The sequence below is a fragment of the Pararge aegeria genome, chromosome 26 (assembly GCF_905163445.1).
Source record: "Pararge aegeria chromosome 26, ilParAegt1.1, whole genome shotgun sequence".
NCBI classification, from domain to species: Eukaryota; Metazoa; Arthropoda; class Insecta; order Lepidoptera; family Nymphalidae; genus Pararge; species Pararge aegeria.
The window spans coordinates 7,328,955-7,351,214 of NC_053205.1; the positions used below are offsets into that span (position 1 = coordinate 7,328,955).

Sequence of the window (22,260 nt, forward strand, 5' to 3'; positions counted from 1 at the left end):
TAAATTTGACCCAAGAATAATAAATAAAACAAACGGGGTGAGCTAAATAAAACCGTTTAAAAAGAGAAAGTGTGTGGGTATGTTCCGTATAGGCTCCGAAACGGCTGGACCGATTTCAATGAAACTTTCAGGGAATCTCCGGATTGACCTGGCGAGTAATCCTGTAAAGTTTGGTAAAATTAAGTGACTCCAGGCACTTTCGTTTCGGTCTTTTATCTTCAATAGTGTAGTCATAAGTTAACACTCAGAATGTTTTGAATTAGTTTGTACGGAAAAATAAATATGCTTCTTCTGGTAACTCCTTATGAAATATACTAATTGAATACATCCTTCAACGGTATTTCGCGATTCCGTTACAGGTTGTATATATATTTGTTTTCAACGCATCAGTATAAAATGCTTTAGGGTATAAAAATACTTGAACAAAGGAGTAACATAGATCTTATTTGAATTATTTTAAAGATAAAGTTTGCTTACAATTATTTAGCTCGGGCTTTCCGCAAAACTGGGTTGTAAAACAAAAATTAAAAGTAAACGATTTACGACTTTGAGACGAATGACATTACTTCCATTTTACTTTGACGGTACAAAGTTGGATAAACGAAAACGGCTCATCGATTGCGAGCGAGCAACTCCTGTAATAAATCTGCAGAGGCAATCTAGGTTCATATCTTATACGATAAAGCTGAAGAGTTTGTTTGTTTGTTTACTTGAACGCGATGATCTCAGATACTGGTCTGATTTGAAAAAAAATAATTGGGTCGGATAACTTCCATCTATCGAGGTAGGCTATAGACTATATATCATCGCTGAGACCAATAGGAGCATAACACCAATGAACCATCTTTCTATATCGGGGTTTTTTTTCCGCATAGAGAGCTTCCGTTGCGCCACGTAAACGATTGTTTTCGATAAAATCATATATGATAAAGTTGTCCCGTTAAAAAGTTCTAAAAGAAAGTCCGCGACAGAGTATTTTATTATTTTTTTTTATTAGCTTTTCAAGGGAAACAAACAGTATAATTATACATAAAAGTAATGCCGTATTTTTGTATCACATAGACCAATAAAGTTTCCACAACTTGGTGATACATATAACACGATAACATTAACGACAATTGCTTAGGAGTAAGTACCTCAAGCAATTTGATTAATATCAATAATAATGCAATTAAAACAAAAATTAAAAACAAAAATTTTAAAGCTATAGTACTTATTTTGTCATAATAAATTTTCTAAACGTGCCAATTTTGACATGAAAAATGTAATAGTAACAATATTTGTTGTTAAAAGAACTGCACGCACGAGATAAAGTTATTTGCCGAATACCTTGTCTTCCATCTAGCCCACGCAAAGGGAGGTTTACGCCTTGACTTTAACCTACGACATGCAAAATCGATATTACTTAGATATTACTTAGTAGGTATGTCTATTTTTTAAGGTTGACTTCAACGCGGGCGAAGTCGCGCGGTACCGCTAATATTTTATATTTCCTTTTGGTGTGTAATAAAGATTTTATTGTTTATCATTTATACTTTTTCATTTTTTTTTTAAATTCTTAACAATGCTTAAAAAAAATAAAAAAGCACTATTAAAAATTTATAAAAGAAACATCCACCCTCCGCTTGCGGGGCTTTTGAATGCCCAAGCAACCGGCGGTCAGGGCTCCAAAGTGAGGAACCTCCTCACAATATGCACCATTTCAAGGACTACTGCCTTCTGTATCCGACCCTTGATCCAACAACCAAGCGAAAGCTTCTTAAGATGTTGGTCGAAGCTTTTCGCGAGATGACCATTGACTGAAACGACGATCGGGACAATAACGGCTCGACTCAACATTCCACATGGCGGTAATTTCTCGAGCAAGGTCCAAATATTTAGATACTTTTTCATAAGGATTTATTATTAAGTTGTAACTATCACTTACTAGAGACTTCGTTCGCATGGATTTAGGTTTTTTATTGGCGCGGGGATTATAACAAAGCTGTCTGCACGCGCATTTCATATGTTCTTTCCCATGTCAAAAGCTGCATGCAAAACATCATCCAAATCCGTTCAGCCGTTTATACGTGATTGATTAACAAACATCCACACTTTCACATTTATAATTATTAACTTCCTTAAGTTGGGAAGTTATTGGCTTCACTAAACTTAGATTTTCTACAATTACGGGTGCATGCTGGGAGTCTAGAACTAAGAACCCTGAAGAACCCTAAGAAGAATAATTGTTAAGTCAACAACAACAACAAGTCTTAACAATTATTCATTGTAAAGTCAACATCTCCTGATGATGCTCCGGTTTCGGAGCGAAACGTGCGTAGAGGGTATATTGCCGAGGATCTGTTTGGTGTGGGGTATAAGGATTGAAGAAATTATAAATTACACCACACAGATTCTCCTGCTTTTCGCGGAGTATAGCAAATTAAGCTTAATTTTGATAAGCTTCACTTTTACTAAACCTGGGAATAGAATCCAGGGCTTGTGATCTGTTGTCTGAGCATGCTTACCACTACACAACTAAGGTAGTTGGCAGGCAGTAGGATCAACAAGGTGTGTGGAATTATTTTAATTGTCTAAAATAACCATTCACCTTACTGAAACAGCATTCAAGCTCTCCATTAATTAAGCTTATAATCCAATAATTGGATTGCGAAAAGTATAATTTTTTTAATTATTATATTATAATATACATCTTAGTTGGTACTGTTGTATTGACTCTTAATTTACTTCACTGCTTACCTTCATAGATAAATGTGACTAACATTATCTAAGAATTCCTAATGAAATAAAAATGATTACGAAATTGCAAAAGAATTAATCATATACGAGCCATTAATTGACATAAACAGTGTATAAGCACGCAACAAAATACTTACTTTTTGTCCCCGTTCACAGCTTCCCACGCATCGGTTTTTGGCTGCAAAAATAAATCACCTCCTTGATGAACCCACGTTCCACCAACTGGAGTATGTTTCTTTTCACTATGCCGTAAACAAAAGTAGATTTTATCAACGAAATTCGGCACTGCGAGTCGAACTCGCGTATACAACTGCGCAGTTTCTACCTCACTTAACTCGTAATCCGAATATATATTATCACAACTACTACCCCTAACACCGTCTGAAGATGTTAGTTTCCAAGAATAATGGCCTAAAAACTCACTGCCGTTCACTAATAACAAGTATTTACACCTAACATCTATACATGATTTCGCCTCCACTTTTAAAGATACTATCCATGGTTCCACAGTGAAACTTTCCGCTGCATTCACTTGAAATATTAAATATAATAATATCCCACAAGTCCGTAACACACAAGACACTGGTGCCATTTTAAAAACGGTATGCGATGAAAAGAAAATAAGAAATCCCGTGTATTATGAAGACAGCGACATGTTTTTCTCGGTTGACAGTCCGGCGGCAATTGTTGCCGGAACTGCAGTATTTTTGATTTTAAAATGTTGTCACATCCGGTATATTTGATTTTATAGACAAACGATTTAAGTGTCGCAAATTTCACAATTTGGCTACCGAGTTTTATTGGTTTAACACATTTATTGCAAACCTAAATGTGAGCCAATTATAATAAATATTATTCGCCTCAAGATGAGGACATTAGTTAATATTGTATAATTTTTTTAGATAATACAAGTCACCAAAACATCGCAAGTCTACGCTACCTTTGATACAGATAAGCAATCAAATTAATTTATTTGACAGTAACAGCTGTGTTTGACATTAGTTTGACACTTTATTGAAACCTGCGACACTGACAGAAATGGGCGGAAATTTCACAACATCTGTGGCCATTTGGCAAAAGTCAAAAATCAGTGTGTTGGCTAGATTTTAGGATTTTTAGGCAATTATTCATTTTTATATCACGTAATTAGTTTATTATAATGCGACCTGAATTATACATGTAACAATGAAAGTAGTTAAAATATATTAATCAAGTATAACATACGTATAGGTATTGAAATCGTTTTTTTTTGTCGAGTGTATTTGAGGCTGAGGCGGTCATGAAATTGCATTGTTGAAGCGAAATTTTGTATGGAAACCGTAAAAATGGAGCTCAGGGAAGACGGTGATGGGGCTGCCGCTGGTGAATATGACCGCGCGCCCAAAAAATACAGCTGGGCAGAGGTCCGTCAGGCTGTGCACGATTTACGAAAGGAATTATCTTCTTTGTCGACTATGGTACCAATGGCAATTTCGTTCAGAAAGCTCGGGAATGGAAAAACGAGGGTGTACTTCTTGAGAACTCCCCAGAACGGGTGGGAGATCACGCTCCTCTACACCGACGTTACGCCATCACAGCAACCTAGTAATTCAAGGTAGGGTTCATTAAAATATCTAAGATGAATGAATGAATGAATGAATATACTTTTATTGGACACCACAAATTGTACATAAAAAAGAAAAATACAAAGTATTCAATTTGGCCGCCTTATCCTAGCCCTTCATAGTGATTTCTTCCAGGCAGGGGAAGAAAACAAATACAGAAAATAGTTTGGTGGTGCACATATACATATACCCATAGAATAAATATATTAACACTTAAATAAATATATATAATATATATAAAACAATATTTGTAACTAAAGACAACTACCAATACAAATACAGTCAAAACCGTTTATGGCGACATCGTTTAGAACAACATACAGGTTAAATTGACCAAAATCAAAGGTCCTGGCTGAATATGATATGACCGCCTTATCGGAAAACATTGGTATTTACGACATTGTTTACTACGACATACCGCATTAAGCGACCACATTCGGTTAATGTTTTCGGAAAATTATATCTATAGAACGACCGGTTCAGCTGTATTGTAAACAATTCGAATAGGTAACAGTATCCACATCTGGCACAGTATAATGGTCAATGGCTATTATCGTAAAAGTAAACAAAGTTTAGGGTCTTTTATAATTCTTAGAAACAAAGCACATGCATGCCCTAGCCTCAAGGCCCGCTTCGTCATACCTCTTAAGTCTGTTCGTTACTTATCTTTACACAAGACGCACTAAAATATATTGATGAGTTAACTGTGAAAATTGTTACATGTCGCAAAAAAGAAAACAAATCAATATCAAAGAAAAATCGCGTATTACATACATGTATTGTCTTTCCTATTAATACCTGTCACCGGTTGTTACAACTATCGGTTTTTACGACTGAATATGAGTAGTCCCTTCGATGTCGTTATAACAGATTTTGACTGTATTAAATTATATTACTCAAAAATAATATATTAAATGAAATGTGAGATGAGAATAAGATTTTAATACATTATCAAAAATTCATATATAATCTTATGATTTTGGATTTACGCCAATGAGTCAGTTTATTTAATCTGTAATTAGTTATGAATTTTAGTAATAAACAATCAGCAACTGGTTTGCTAGTTACAATCCCTTGCTAAAACTAGTTTAAGGATTTTAAGAATAAATAAATAAGAATAAATTCAAGAATAAATTTTATCAATTATTTTTAAAGGAATCAATCAATGCACATTTGTGAATTGTTTCGCATCAAGAATTTGCTGAAATATGACAGAAAAACTTGTGACTTTGTATAAATAAATAATTTATAAAGAAAACTATTTGCAATTCAAAGTGTTTTTGTATGATAAACTTTCAAGTCATTGTAAATACTTCAAATATGTCTATGTCTAACTGTGGAATATTTGTTAAATGAAAAAATGTGTTCTTCACCATCATCACTTCAACCGATTGAAGTACATAGGTCTTTCCACAGTCCTTGGCCGCTTGCTTCCAGCGGCTCCCAGCAACTTGTTTGATGTTGTCTGCCCACCTTGTTGGGGGCTGTGTGACCTGACCTGTGGGGGTCACCATTCCAGCACCTCGTAACCCCAATGTCCATCGGTTCTCCGAGCTATGTGCCCTATTTCCACTTCAGCTTTGGGACTCGCTGAGCTATGTTGGTAACTCTGGGATCTCCTCATTCCTGAATTGATCATGTAGAGATACTCCCAATATTGCTCTCTCCATCACCGGCTGAGTGATTCTGAGCCTTCTTATGAAGCCCATAGTAAGCAACCTCGTTTGGGATCCGTAAGTCATCATTTGTGACTATGCGTAATTACTATTCTTTCTGCAGATTAGATTGGAAGCCCCTCATCGAATCGAACGTAGCATTGGGTGTGTCATCAGGAAAGTGGTCCCGGGAAGAGCAGCTGCTATGGGAACGCCAGAGGGTCGCAGCTTGGGGCATAGCGTCGTATGAACTGCACCCGAAGACGGGGCGCGTGCTGTTCCCATGCGCTTCCTCGCTCTTTGTGGCGGAGGAGGGCCCTAATCAGGTAAGCTACAATCAAGTATTCAAATATTCTTTATTCTACGGCCAATAGGCGCAGTTGAAGCGACCCGCTGCTCACTGTGCAATGTAGAAGCGTGCCTTCGAGGGGCCCTGTATAATTTAGTTTGGGGGGCCCAAATTGAGGGCCAAGATTTCTCACAAAAGAAACAAACTTTTTGCATTGAATAAAAATAAATATTTACTGATTATAAGTTACTGATTGAAGAGAAACTGCTGAGTTTCTTGCTGGCTTCTTCTAATTGCTTTCTGCTTTATGCTTCTACTTAACATAGGAAGGAGGCAACGTTCTTATCCCACGATCCCGAGGGATAACATTTACTTGTCAACCTGCCAAAGCATGGCTACAGGGAAAATTTTACACCCTGGTTTGACATTAGAAGTATATTATTTGGATATTATTTCGAGATGTAAGCATTGTGGCTTGGGTTCCAAAGGCGACCTGGTCTACAAATGTAGCCGGACAATACAATGTAGTATTGTCCGACTACTTTTCGTGACAGACCTTTTTTTTTCTACAACAATACACACGCACTACCGCCTTGCTTATTTCTGCCACCGAGTAGCATTACTGTGTTCCGGTCTGTAAGGTGTGGTTGCCGGTGTAATATAAATATACAGATAAATACCCAGACACTGAAAAATTATCGTGTTCATCACACAAACATTTTCCAGTTGTGGGAATCAAACCCACGGCCTTCGATTTAGAAACCAGGGTGTTGCACAGTGCGCAAATCGGCCTAAATGCTGGGGCATTTTATCAATAGCTGCCCATGATTGTTTCAGTCACCGCCCTTGGTGCCCCGGTCCCTCAGCACGGGCTGGGGTGCTCCGCTGACGCCCGCCATGTGCCCATCACTGCCCTCGCTGGTAGCGCACGCGGCCCGGGGGGACGTGTGGCTCGCGGGGGACACTCTGCGGAGGCCTGCCAGACTCACATACGCTTGCAAAGGGCGCGACGAGCGGTATGTACATGTTTAAAATAACTAAATAAATATACAAACTATGACAATACACACAAAGTCATCTAGTCCCAAAGTAAGCGTAGCTTGTGTGGTTAATAAGATAGCTGATGATTTTTTTTTTATGAAGATACGTTAACACTTATAATATACAACGTGTAAATGAAAACCGAAATAATACTTCACAGGCTTTAGAGGTGTATTATGTACTGTCTCTGTGAAACCGAAAACCTAATAGTTTTTGATAGGTTTAATGAAAGAAATGAGATACAGTCCTAACATCACATGCAAAATAAAAATCATGTGACTCTTTATTAGGTACGCGACGCTTAGCGTAAGACGGTCTTTTACCTTCAATAAAGCTGTCATAAGTAAACACTTACAATTTTTTGAATTCGTTTGTATGGAAAAATATTTATGTTTTTTGTTTTAAATATTTATACTGAGTGAATCCTTGTGAAATATACTTATGTTACTTATGTTTCCACCCAAAATTATTTCGTATTTCCGTTAAATGTTTTGTTACAGATTAGCGGACGATCCTCGCCAAGCGGGAGTGCCCTGCTACGTCACTCAGGAGGAATTCTCCCGGTACACCGGCATTTGGTGGCAGCCCAAGTGTGACGGTGAGATCTTATGAGCTACCTGATGAACATGTCTGTCTGGTGGGAGGTTCCGGCCGTGGCTAGTTACCACCCTTTAAAGACGTACCGCTAAGCGATTTAGTGTTCCGGTCCGGTTCCGGCATCGTCATTTACCACCAGGAGAGTTTGCAGTCCAGGGCTAACTTGTAGTAAAAAAAAAAAAAGAACATGACCTTGTGCCATGAAAATAACGCCAATCTGATAGCCGCCTTCGTAAGTTCGTTCGTGCCTTATCGAAGTCCTTGGGTAATATTTATGAGTTGAAAAAAAAAGATAACTTTTTTGACTTTTGTCATTTTCTCAAGTGAAAACTTTGCAGGCCGTATGACCTTTTTTCGAGTGAAGAACGAGATTGAGTGACATTGTGCATAGCATTTACTAATTTCTATTTCACACGTTAGGGGTACAGAGGTATAGTTACGCGTGTAATAGAAATTTAGTAAAATGGGCCCTGGGGCCCAGTCTGAAGGGCGTGGTTAGTATAATTCTTTTAAACTACAAAGAATCTAATGATATATCATTAATGTATTATGTAAAAAAGTATTTTTATTTATACTCGTATTTGATGTGAGATTGGTGTTTATTTTCAATATATATAAAACTTCAAAATCTAGCGATCCGCCATGACAGGTGAAACGTCGAATTCCAAGTTATGACGTCACGTCATTCATTCTCATTGTGGATAATATACGACCTTAACCCCTTCTCATTGTGGAAGGGAGTCACGTGGCCTGTAGTGGGCCGGTAATGTGCTAATATGAATATTTTTCTGTTCAATTTTTTTTTTTTTTCAGATGACGTATTTAGGATAGTCTACGAGGAGGTGGACGAGAGCGAAGTGAAAATATTCAGCTTCCCTTCTTCACAGAGCTCCAGCGGGGAAGTTGAAGAATTTAGGTAAGAGTAAGAAAGAGTAAGAGAGCAGATGGAGAGTAAGAGAGGAAGAATGATTTTATATTTTTGTGCCAGTTTATTGCCTGAGTTTCTTGAATTTCTCCTTTCATTTATTACTAAAAAATAATTACTAAATATAAATATATAATATCTTTATTATGAATTTTAATTTTAATTTAATATTACTTATCAATCTGTTTTAATAGCTTAATTCATATTTAAATTATTTATTTTTATAATTTTTTTAGTTAAACTACTACTACTACTTATTTTAGTTTTTATTTTTTTATAATGTGACCGGAGATAACAGCGATAATACCGTATACACCTGTAATTGATTTTAAAGGCACTAGAGAGAATTTGTAATTCTAAAATTTTTTTTTTCCTTTTATGAATTTAGTTACAATTATTTGCTGGTGTGTCTTATGAATAAATAAATAAATAAATTAGTAGTATGTCACTGGTTTACTGGCGGTTTGCTTAAAATCTATTGAGCTAAGCCAACTCGCATGGACCAAACTCCTATATTTCAATGAAATTTTAAATCAAACTCAGAAGGAAGAAATACTCGAATTTCGCTCCAGATAAAGTGTATTTGAATAAAATTAAAACAATTGCATAAAATGTGATGTTCATTGTTTTCTTAATTTGAAAATATTTGTTTTTAAATTAAATGACGTATAAACCAGCCAGCAACCTTATATGATACTGATATCAAACCTTTTTTTTTGTGTTCCGTTAAATATGTCGGTGTGTGTATACAAAAAAACTCTCAGACGATATAAAAGGATTATCTGTACCTAAATTTAAGAAAAAAAACTGTTTGACTACCTACTCGAACAATGTTTTTACAATGTTAATGAATTTTAGAAAGATGAAAGATCTGACTTTTTATTTTATTTTAATTCTACTTTTATAAAATCGTTATTAGGGTCGCTATTAGTATAATAAAACTTTCCTATACTAGAAAAGTTAGGATCAAAGGCCGAGTGGCGCAGTGGGCAGCGACCCTGCGTTCTGAGTCCAAGGCCGTGGGTTCGATTCCCACACCTGGAAAATGTTTGATGAACATGAATGTTTTTCAGTGTCTGGGTGTTTATCTTTATATTATAAGTATACTAGCCGACCCCAGCGCCATCTGTCGGGCTGATTTGTGAATCTAAACCATCCAGGGTGCCACCCGAACGCATACCGAAAAATTCATTCAAATCGGTTCAGCCGTCTAGGAGGAGTATATATATGTAGATAGATATTCTAGATAGGTATAATTCTTAGCCAAAACTAGGCAGGGCCCAGGTCTAGCCCAAGGACACATAAGACCATTAAGGTCTAATGTGTCCTTGGGCTTAGACCTGGGCCCTTATTTACAGGCAGTCGCGTGCATAGAGGGTATGCACAGGGTATGCAGATGATATAAAATGAAGAAAATCCCCAGTACGAGTTATAAATACTTAAGGGTAGGCTTTTTATAACTCTTACAATGCCTATCCTTAACTTTTATAATGCATATCCTTAAGTTTTTTATAACTCGTACTGGAGATTTTCTTCATTTTATATCATCTGCATACCCTGTGCATACCCTCTATGCACGCCGCTGTTTACAGGTACGGTCAATGCCTCTTTTGCTGGCCGCTGCAGTGATCTGATATTCTTGGTCAAAGTCAAAGTCAAATATTTCTTTATTCAAATAGGCACATAGATGGCACTTTTGATGCGTACATTACATATAAAATATGATATGCTATAACTAAATTCGTCCACTTAAAACTAAAGCTACGAGGGTTCCAGACGCGCCCTGGCCTAAGAAAAAGCCCACAAAAAACTTGGCCGGTTGGTTTATTTTTTTTATCACCATCTCACATTGACATTTAAAAACTATTAAAGAAGCAACCTGGTTAGATCAATAATTTACACCCAAGCAATTTTATCGTTGACGTAGTCCTTAATAACAGGAGTTTTCTGTAGGCTTACGTTTAATACAAACTTTGAACTTTTTCAGAGACATCTCCAAGATATCAACTGGTAATTCATTGTAAAATTGTATACTATTTCCTTTAAATGAAAATTCATGTCAGGTTTCCCCGGGCCGGTACTCCGAACGCGAAGTCGATACTCAAAATGGTGACGTTCAGGCTACAGAAAGCCACGCCCACTACCGTGCTGGATTACTACCAGGAGGGCAACTCAGAACGAATAGGTATAACCTTTTTTTTTTAAACTAAAACTTCAAAATTCAAAAAATTCCAAATTCAAAAAATTCAAATGTAAAAAAATTCTTAATTCGAAAATCCAAAATTCAAAAAATTAAAAATTCGAAATAATAAAATTTTACAAAATTCTAATTTTTTTTTTTTACAAGTAGGCCTAATATAAGCACTTTTGAAACTTCAAGCCTGTCTGTGTGTAGTGACTGTACCACCGGTTCGGAAGGCAGATACCACCGAGAAGAAGCCGAAGCGAGGAACTTTGATACGAGTAAATTTGTGCGTTGCGCGCGCACAAGGTCACGAAAAACCGACACCCTGAAGTTAGCTATAGTCAAAAGATTTGACAGCGTACACTTTCAATAGTCAAAGTCTACGGGCTAATTCAGAGTGAATTCATTGAATGTGGCGCAAGAAAACTTTTTGAAAAGATTTCTATCTTGTAACGCCAAAGAAGTATAACTTCTACGGCGTGTACATAAGTACACAAACGTTTTTTTTGGCGTGTTTTTAGCGTAGCTTTATTGCTACTTCCGATTCTTGGGCAGGACGGAGGTTATTTGGAACTACCCCCTCTAAAGGGGCATACCCAAACTAAAAACCACCAAAACATGTCCCTCTTGTTGGCTTAATAGGTATAACCTCCCATTTACTTTCGTCTTAATATACTTAGACAATACACACATCGCCATCTAGTCCCAAAGTAAGCGTAGCTTATGTTATGGGCACTAAGATGCCTGATGAATATTTTACGACGCGTACATAAGTACGTGTCGCGTCGCGTAGGTATTATGCGCGTGTCGGTCAACAAGTAAACACTTAGAATGTTTTTAATTCAAATAAATATGTTCCTTTTGATTTAATATTTTTCTTATGAAATATACTTGTGCATACTACAACATTATTTCGTAATTCGGTTACACGTTGTATATAACGTCAATTGTAAGTTAGGAAAAAAAACTTATTGTCGTTGGTCAACCACTTGGATATAACTGCAATAGTAGATAGATAGTTCTTTATTTGCATAATACACACGTTTACATAGATGCCATTTTAATATCAATTACGAAATCACAGTGTATTGCTATTAGCTGGCGTGCAAATGTACAAACCATTGGTTGCAATGAACGCATAGAATCAATTTTAAAAAAGATACAATTTTAATACAGTACACACAATAGCGGTAATAATAATAAATAGGTACGACCCGGCGTCAGTTCTTGAAAATAGCAGTGCATTGCTCTACTGGGATCGAACGATTATCACTGACAGGTATATTACAGCTAAGACCTGATATAGTGCTAGTCGATCGATCAGTGCGACGTGCAATAATTGTTGACATAACTATTCCACATGACGATAATCTGGTGAAAGCTGAAAAGGAAAAAGTATCTAAATACTTGGACCTTGCTCACGAGATTACCGCCATGTGGAGTGTTGAGTCGACCGTTGGATCAAGGGTCGGATACAGAAGGCAGTAGTCCTTGAAACGGCGCGTATTTTGAGGAGGTACCTCACTCTGGAGCCCTGACCACCGGATGCTTGGGTATTCAAAAGCCCCGCAAGCGGAGGGTGGAAGTTTTTTTTATAAATTTTTAATAGTGTTTTTTAATTTATTTTTAAGCATTGTTAATAATTTAAAAAAAAAAAAGAAAAATAATAAATGATAGAAAAATAAGAGTAAAATATAGTGTTATAATATAGTGTTTTTTAATTTATTTTAAGCATTGTTAATAATTTAAAAAAAAAGAAAAATAATAAATGATAGAGAGTAAAAAAAAAATTAAAAAAAAAAATCAGAAACATTAAATTGAAAATTCGTGTTCAATGTCTAAATAAAATACATATGTCACAGTTGTTTTTTGTCATATTGGAAGAAATCATCTACGAAGTAGTAGACTTGGGTCGTGAGCGCAAGAAGCCAAACATATGGCATAATGTACTATTCCGCAGTTTCAGATTCAAGCAGCGACTCCATGGAGGTAACGGATATCCGGTGGTACGACCTGCGCCAGTCGCTCAAGGAGACCTTCCCATGGCTGGAGTATTTGGCCAGGGTTGGCTGGACGCCTTGCAGTCAATAGTAAGCTTATATTACTTGCACAATGCTAGCTGTACCCTATATAACAAAATTAATTTTACTTTAAATATATATCCTTCAACTGTCCATAAATGTAGAAGTGCTATTAAACATTGGCTTAGGAATCTATCCTACAGTGATTTAGAAAAGATAATAAAATGATTCTTCCTACTTCCAGTTTTTTTTTTTAAATAGGCTCAAACTAAAGACATTCACATGACACACACAACATCGGTATATTTACACACAACTTTCTATTTTAGACAATAGTAATAAGATATTTTTTTCAATAACACAGCTGGTGTTGTGGTTGTCACTGCGTAATTTTTGAGTCTGCATTCACACAAGTTTCTACTTTAGACCATAGTAAAATGGTCCTATTTTCAATGTTATCACAGCTGGTTGTCACTGCGTAATTTTTTAATTACGACTTAAAACACAGCGAGGAAGGTTTTTTTCTTCAAACATGATTTACATTAAGTAGGCGACTTAATGTAAAGAATGTTTTTTTGTTATCCAATTTTCAATGTAGCACATCAGGTGTTGTGGTTGTCACTGCGAAATTTTTAGTCGATACTCACACAACTTTCTACTTAGGCTATAGTAATGCGATCCTAATTTCGATGTAAACACAGCTGGTTGTCACTGCGTAATTTCTGAATTACGACTCGAAACACAGCGAGGAAGGTCGCTTACTTAAAGTAAAGAATGCTTTTTTGTTGTCCAGCGTGTGGGTTCAGATGCTGGACCGGAAGCAACAGCATCTTGAGCTCGCGTTGGTGCCCGTGAGCGAGTTCAGCTCCCGCGCGAGCTACGACAACGCGCCCGCGGACATGAACCCCGCAGACACCCAGGAGCCGGTGTGCGTGAATAATACTCAGGTCGGTACCATAAACTAGAGCATTCGTAAAGCATTGGATAGAAGCAGGCGTTACTTTGCGGAAATCCGTGATATATTATCAAAATTAAGCTTAATTTGCTATACTCCGCGAAAAGCAGGAGAATCTGTGTGGTGTAATTTATAATTTCTTCAATCCTTATACTCCAATTTACAATGAAATAAATTATTACTGACTTAACAATTATTCAAAAACCGGAGCATCCTCAGGAGATGTTGACTTAACAATGAATAATTGTTAAGTAATAACAGGCATATGCGGCTTAAAACCTACGCCTCAGGATGAATGAGATTGAAATAACTCTTGAGTCTTGACTATTCATAATCTTCGTTGTTCTTCAAAGCGCAAAAACGACATGTTATTCTTGACCATATTTCTAACTGAATGGTTGACGCTGTTTGAGCGAAAATTTCGAGTATGATTTCCCAGTTATTTATTGCATATTGATTGTTTTCAACCGCTGAAGCAATAACGACGGGGTGTTAGTGAGGGCGTGCGTGCGTGCGTTTGAGTGGGCGCTTGTGTGCGTTCGTGTAAGTGTGTCTGTGTGCGTTCGTGTGGGTGTGTGCGCGTTCGTGTGGACGTGTGGGTGCGTTCGTGTGGGGGAGTTTTTGTGTGCGTGTGTGGGAGTGTTGGTATATATGTGTGTGTAGGTGTGCGTGTGTCTGTTTGCGTATGGGTGTGTGTGTCTGTCTGTATGTGTGTGTGGCGGTGTGTGTGTATAAGTGTGTGTGTGTGTCTGTGTGTGTATCGGTCTGTGGCAATCAGTGGCGTGCACTGGGTTTCATACCAGGGTGTGCATACAGCAGGAAAATTGCATAAAATGGAAAAAATCCTCCTCTTATACGGGCTACATTTAAATTTTAGGGTATGCAGTGCTTTGGTGCATGTATGAGGTGCACGTCACTGGTGGCAACGTAGCGTAGCGTCCGAACCGATATTGATATTGTTTATTTTTGCTTGAAAGGTGAATCAGTCTGAAATGCTGACTCGATGGTGACTGAGATTTGTTTTGCCTGTGGATCCTATTGTTTCTTCTTTATTTTCAGCCCGTCCGAGTAAATTTTTTTAGCATTGACTCATCTCTTTGCGCATTTTTATTTTACTAGTTGTTCCGTATATCAAACGTTTCCAAAATGCAGCCTAAATACTTTATCTTTATTTTATTTATATTGATTTATTATTTTCCATCTTATTATCTAACACTGAAAAGGAATGTAAATGTCACGATTCCAAACGTTCGCTAGCACCACCTAACTATCAACTTTCAAATGTCATTCGCTTTCGGACTATTCTCGCTGACGTAAACGCGGCGCGGCGCGCACGTGTTCATGCGTGTGTGCGTGTGTTCGTGTGGGTGTGTGCGCGTTCGTGTGGGCGTGTGTGTGCGTTCGTGTAGGGGAGTTTTTGCGTGTGTGGGAGTGTTGGTATTTGTGTGTGTGTGTGTGTGTGTCTGTCTGTGTGGGTGTGTGTGTGTGTCTGTCTGTGTGGGTGTGTGTGTAAATGTCACGATTCCAAACGTTCGCTAGCGCCACCTAACTATCAACTTTCAAATGTCATTCGCTTTCGGACTATTCTCGCTAACGTACAACGCGGCGCGCACGTCGTTGTTAATTCGGGACTTCAACACTTTCTTATCATCCACTATCTTCGACTATCGCTGCCAGCATCTATACTTGAAACCGCCGATGAGACCTATGGAGCCAGGAGCTTGGTACCCCAAATAGGAGAATCCTGCATCGACCGGTAAATTGCATACGTGCATACTTTCACTGTTAAACTTAAAACGTTACAAATATTCCATACACTAGTATTTATGTTTACAATATATGTTATCTTTTGTGTGCAATAAAGAATTTAAATAAATAAATAAATAAATATACTACGACAATACACACATCGCCATCTAGCCCCAAAGTAAGCGTAGCTTGTGTTATGGGTACTAAGATGACTGTTGAATATTTTTATGAATAATATACATAAATAATAGCAATATACATATAAACACCCAGACACTGAGAAACATTCATGCTCATCGCACAAACATTTTCCAGTTGTGGGAATCGAACCCACGGCCTTGGACTCAGAAAGCAGGGTCGCTGCAAACTGCGCCAATCGGCCGTCAATTTATCTATCTATCTATCTCTTTTTCAGCAAATCCAAGTTCTGATAACGGAGACAGCGTCCGACGCCTGGGTGAACGTGCACGATATCCTCCATTTTCTACCTTCCTCCCCCGGTACCGTCAAGTTCATATGGGCGTCCGAGGAGACTGGCCACCTACATCTGTACCTCGTAACATGCTCTGTGCCCGGGAAGAGAGCGGAATGTGAGTGCTACCATTTAACCTTCATTTTATCCTTCTACCTTCATTCTATCTTCTTACCTTCATTCTAAATTTTCACCTTCGTTCTACATTTTTAACTTCTTATTCATTTATTTATTTTATTTGTACTCTTTATTTGCATACAAATAAAAATACAGAAGAAGAATAAAAGGAAACACAGGCAGAAGAAGTATACAAAAGGCGGCCTTATCGCTTTGTAGCTCTTCTTGCTCTTTTAAGCAACCTTAGCTACCTTATTACTTTTTACTATTCTACCTTTTTGCATACATTCTACGTTTTACTATAATGCTACCTTGTAACTCAGGCTACACTTTCACCTTTATACCTTCAATATTCTACGTTTTACTATAATGCTACCTTGTAACTCAGGCTACACTTTCACCTTTATACCTTCAATATTCTACGTTTTACTATAATGCTACCTTGTAACTCAGGCTACACTTTCACCTTTATACCTTCAATATTCTACGTTTTACTATAATGCTACCTTGTAACTCAGGCTACACTTTCACCTTTATACCTTCAATATTCTACGTTTTACTATAATGCTACCTTGTAACTCAGGCTACACTTTCACCTTTATTCCTTCAACATTCTACGTTTTACTATAATGCTACCTTGTAACTCAGGCTACACTTTCACCTTTATTCCTTCAACATTCTACGTTTTACTATAATGCTACCTTGTAACTCAGGCTACACTTTCACCTTTATACCTTCATTCAAATTTTTTACCTTCTTTCGAATGATGTGCGTTAAAAGCAATTAAAATGTCACTTGCTTCAAGGGTGACGGAAAACATCGTCAGGAAACCTGCATGCCTGAGATCTCATAATGTTATCAAAGGTGTGCGGAGTCCACCACTCCGCATTGGGCCAGCGTGGTGGACTACGGCCTTAACCCCTTCTCATTGTGGGAGGAGACCCGTGCCCTGTAGTGGGCCGTTAATGGTTTGATGTGATGACGATGATGATAAACCAAGTTGTAAAACATCGATTAAACAGGTTATTTGGTGACAACTTGGTGTCAATTGAGATACAGAATCGGCCTGCTGGAGTTTTATTGGTTTTAAACAACTGCCATACCTCTAACTGGTTAGCCCCAAACCATCTAAGACTGCATTATAACTTCCCCCGGGTGATATTTAAAAAAAAAAAAAAAGTGTGTGTAATTATGCACGCGCGTTAAAAGTTAGACTTAATTGGAGTAGTGACAAGATAAAATTTTATCTTTCGCCTTATTCTAAAGTTTCTTGAAAAAGCCTGAAAAATGTTAGTGTGCTTTTTTCTAGTATTTATAATATTTTAGTATTTAGTAATTAGTATTTAGTATTTATTTATATATTAATAGATTTAGTATTCAATACAATTAAAGTTTTATTATAACGCATTATCTAGTTATCTCATTACTATACTGCTGGCGGTGCCGCGCGGACAAACCAACTTGCTCAACAAGGCGCCGCTGACACGCGCGATTCGCACCCTAAACGACATAGCTGAGAGAACGGATCTGTTTTGTTGTACTCTGACTGAACTCGCAAAGGTTGCTTTGTGGTGCATTTGCTACTCTGATAAAGTTTAGTGTGTAGGTAGGCATCAGTATCTACGCTAGTGCATGAGGAAATTCCTGTAAACTAGTCGTAAGTTGGAAATAAATAAATAATAAATAAATTATCGTACAATCAAGTTTAACTCGCATTCAAATTTGAGATTTTAGAATGAGACCGCAGACTTTGACAATTTGACATGAAAGTACACACTATTTGACAGCGTCAAAACTTTTTTTGAAAAACTAAAGTTTGATTATAGCTAACTTCAGGGTGTCGGTTTTTCGTGACGGTGTGCGCGCGCATCGTTAAAATTTACTCTGATCATTTTTCCCTAACGCGCCAAAAAAAGTATCACTGAAAGTGTAGTGTTAAACCTTATAGCTAAATTCAGGGTGTCGGTTTTTCGTGACGGTGTGCGCGCGTCGCAAAAATTTACTCTTATCATTTCTCCCTAACGCGCCAAAAGATGTATTATTTAAAAAAAAAAATCGATTTAAAAAAAAAAACAAAATTCAAAATTCATTTATTTCAAGTAGGCTTACTTTATGAGCACTTTTGAAACGTCATGTATGTATGTATGTTTGTAGTGACTCTACCGCCGGTTCGGAAATTTTGATGAATTATGTTATTTTCCACAGCCTTAATAGATATGTTAACGGAAGACGAGTCCAACGCGATAGGTCCCAGTATAGTAAGTAAAGAAGCAATCACAACGGGAGAGTGGGAGGTCATGGGAAGGAAGATTTGGGTAAGTTTTTTTTTTTTTTTAATATATTTATAATGCCTGACGCATATTTATTTATTTATTATTTACCAGCTGTTGCCCGCGACGTCGTCTGCGTTTGATTTTGTTTTTTTATGTGGCATTCAATTTAGGTGTAGTTATAAAAAAATTAAAGTATTCAGTATCGCTAAGCCTTAAATGAGGGTTTTTGCTGCTGTCCGCTGAGGAGTTCTGTCCTCTATCTCCAAGCACAGTTTGGGCAAAATTAAAAACATATTATAACCTCTATAGTACAAAAATAATTATTTAAATCGGTTATAATTTGTCGGAGTTATGGTGTAAAATCGTCAAACACTTTCATCCCCTCTCCCAAAGGAACCGAGCTTAATGTCGGGATAAAAAGTATCCTATATTACTTCTAACACTACCAAGAATATGTGTACAAAGTTTCATGAGGATCGGTTACGTTAGTTTTTGCTTGAAAGCGTAACAAACAAACTTACATTGACATTTATAATATTAGAAGAGTAGGGATGTACCATAAATTGTGATTGTGAACATAAGATACATGAAGTGTACAGAGGAAAGTTTATTTCTTTAAGAGATATCTTCCAGCTACCCCAGGATGTGAGTAAGAAAATTTAATTGTGGTATTGGTCAAATAAATGTACCACCACCATACCCCGATGGGTAAAATTCAAAAAAAATCAAAATTCATTTATTTCAAGTAGGCCTAATATAAGCACTCTTGAAACGTCAAGTCTGTCTGTGTGTAGTGACTCTACCACCGGTTCTGAAGGCACATTCTACCGAGAAGAAGCCGGCAAGAAACTCAGCATTTGCTCTTTTCCAATATCAACATATTACATTTTACATTTTAAAATTCATTTTTCTATCTTGTGAGAGCTGAAAGCGGAGCCGGATGTATCCAAGCAACCTTGTCATTAAGAAATTCATCAATTGTATAATAACCTCGCTGTAATAAATGTGTTTTAACACATTCTTTAAACTTATGCATTGGTAGGTCCAGAATTACCTTAAAACGGGGTAGTTGTCTGTGCAGGAGACCCGTGCCCCGTAGTGGGTTGATATGACGATGACGATGGTGATATTGCAGGTTCGGAATTTATAGTCGTAAAAATGTAATAAGCCCGTTTTGACATTTGTGCAAGACCATAGAATGTAACTCGGAACAAAATAGAAATAAATTATTATTAGAGTAGCCTTAATAGTTTTCTTTGTTTCTTTACGTCTTGTGTTCACACTTTTATGTTATTAACTCTTTTAAATATTTGTTAATTCAAAATACTTAATTATTTTTATGTTAAATCCGAGACTATTTCAAAATGCTATGTTTATGTAATCTTTGTGGCCTTAGATTTATAAAAATAAAATAAAATAAAAAAGCCTTTTATTTCCTGTAACTTACATTGACATACCTAAGATAGTTTAAAGTTAGTATTTTATTTTTCGTTTACTTAATATTTATTATTATGAATGTTAGTTTATTACAAGAACCCCAGATTGGGTAAAGGCCTCCTTCAACGATGTCCATTTTTCTCTATCCTTTGCTACTTTAGCCCAATTTGGGCCGGCTATTTTTTTGATCGTAGGCCTTAGATTTAAGTAAAAGTATTTATAAATATATTTTTATTGTAACGCTGTTGATTACGAATAAATAAATAAATAAATAAAAGCTGAAAGAAACGATAAAATAAAAATCAATTATAATAATAATAATAATAATAATAATTTATTAACCAAAATTCACAAGTAGACTTAAAACTATTATGGTGTAATCATAAATTCTTACGAATTTTACCGTACACCACCGTGCCGTCGACAAAAGGTAACATCTAAAGAAATTAATTAACACCCACCTACCTACTACAGCAATCAAGATATTCTAAACTTACTTACTACAGAAAAGAGCCGTACGATCAATATATAAACTTGGATCACGCGAATCGCTTCGTGAAAAATTTAAAGAAATAGGTATTCTTACAGTAGCTTCGCAATACATTTATAATAATATAGTCTTTGTGAGGCAAAATATTACTCTTTATAAATCAAAAGCTGAAATTAACAATCGACTTACCAGAAACGGTCATAAATTAGTGATATCTGCATATCGTCTGCGAAAGGTGCAGAACTCCTTTGTGGGGTTGAGTATACGCTTTTACAACATGATTCCTAAGGAAATTCTTGACCTACCAATGCATACATTTAAAAAATGTGTAAAAACGCATCTAGTACAGCGAGGTTACTATACATTTGATGAATTCCTCAATGACAAGGTAGAATGGAAGCAGCCAGCCTCGCTCTCATCTCCCGCAAGATAGCAAAATGATTGTAAATGTTGATGTTGGAAAAGAGCAACTACTGAGTTTCTTGCCGGCTCTTCTCGGTAGAATCTGCTTTCCGAACCGGTGGTAGAGTCACACAAACATGCATACTTGACGTTTCAAAAGTGCTTATATTAGGCCTACTTGAAATAAATGAATTTTGAATTTGAATTTTGAATTTGAATTCCATATAAATAAAATTCCCTCAATATAATTAGGTAGATACATCGGAAGTTTAAAATTGGTAGTAGGTAGGCAGGTAGGTACTATAATACTATATGAATTACATACAGTGTTTTAAAAAATACGTAAATTCTTTTTGAACGTTAAATAATATGAAAGAATATATCGCGAGTATTCTTTTTGCGCTTACTTTACACGTTGCGAAACGTTTCGAAAACAGTTACGTTCTCATTATTTTTTGTATTCTAGAGTTGTAACTAATTTTTTTTACTGAATATCGAAATTAAATATTGTGTAGTAATCTTTACTGCAAAGAATGAGCTTGGTTCTCAAAGCCGGAAATAAAATTTTGAATAGACGACACTGGGTTCTAAATAATGAGTCTGAGTTGATTTATCTGACCAAGCCGCACATGACTGAAGCGTCCCCGCGCGCACTGCGCAGTTTTTCGTTCCCCATCTTGTAAAGTTGACTGTGCGCTCGTTTAAGTTTGATATATACTGTTTACTATTACGTTAACTTTGGCTCTTCTAATTTGGACATTGATTTAAACATAGTGATTTGACTCGATTTTTGTGTTTGTTGTTATATAGTACGAACTCTGTTTCAACATGTTGAAAAGTGGACGTATAATCAACAGCCAGTCACGCGTATTGGTTGTGAAGTTAAAGGAATACTTTGAACGAACGAACACTTTACAATACATAATAATATCAATCAAGTACTGATACAAACTTAAATTGATTTATCGTGAGTATCGAGTACCGAGTCTTATGGTTATGGTCCATAACTAGTTACGTCGCGATGACAAATGTCAAAACGGGCCTGTTACTTTTTTACGACTATAGTGCACTTTATGACAATGTTTCAAAATTGAAGTCCGATTGGCGCAGTGGGCAGCGGACCCTGCTATCTGAGTCAAAGGCCGTGGGTTCGATTCCCAGTACTTGAAAACGTTTGTGCGATGAACATTAATGTTTTTCAGTGTCTGGGTGTTTATATGTATAATATTCTTAAGAAAAATATTTATCAGTCATCTCAATACCCATCAAGCTACGCTTTGGGGCTAGATGGCGATGTGTGTATTGTCGT

At 36.7% G+C, this 22,260-nt stretch overlaps 2 protein-coding genes across 4 annotated transcripts in view; one reads left to right on the forward strand and one right to left on the reverse strand.

Moving 5' to 3' along the window:
• Positions 1-3,410, reverse strand: part of LOC120635249 (metal transporter CNNM4-like) — a 54,047-nt gene extending 50,637 nt beyond the window's left edge. For both annotated transcript variants that reach the window (XM_039906210.1, XM_039906209.1), the window contains exon 1: positions 2,877-3,410. In XM_039906210.1, the coding sequence (XP_039762144.1) occupies positions 2,877-3,331 (455 nt within the window). In that variant the 5' untranslated portion in view covers positions 3,332-3,410. The remainder of the gene's footprint in view (positions 1-2,876) is intronic.
• Positions 3,411-3,810: 400 nt separating this feature from the next.
• The window catches only part of LOC120635285 (dipeptidyl peptidase 9), a 28,877-nt gene continuing 10,427 nt past the window's right edge, over positions 3,811-22,260 (forward strand). For both annotated transcript variants that reach the window (XM_039906252.1, XM_039906253.1), the window contains exons 1-10: positions 3,811-4,333; positions 6,123-6,324; positions 7,125-7,303; positions 7,829-7,926; positions 8,739-8,841; positions 10,914-11,035; positions 12,996-13,125; positions 13,850-14,003; positions 16,176-16,350; positions 18,555-18,664. In XM_039906252.1, the coding sequence (XP_039762186.1) occupies positions 4,050-4,333; positions 6,123-6,324; positions 7,125-7,303; positions 7,829-7,926; positions 8,739-8,841; positions 10,914-11,035; positions 12,996-13,125; positions 13,850-14,003; positions 16,176-16,350; positions 18,555-18,664 (1,557 nt within the window). In that variant the 5' untranslated portion in view covers positions 3,811-4,049. The remainder of the gene's footprint in view (positions 4,334-6,122; positions 6,325-7,124; positions 7,304-7,828; positions 7,927-8,738; positions 8,842-10,913; positions 11,036-12,995; positions 13,126-13,849; positions 14,004-16,175; positions 16,351-18,554; positions 18,665-22,260) is intronic.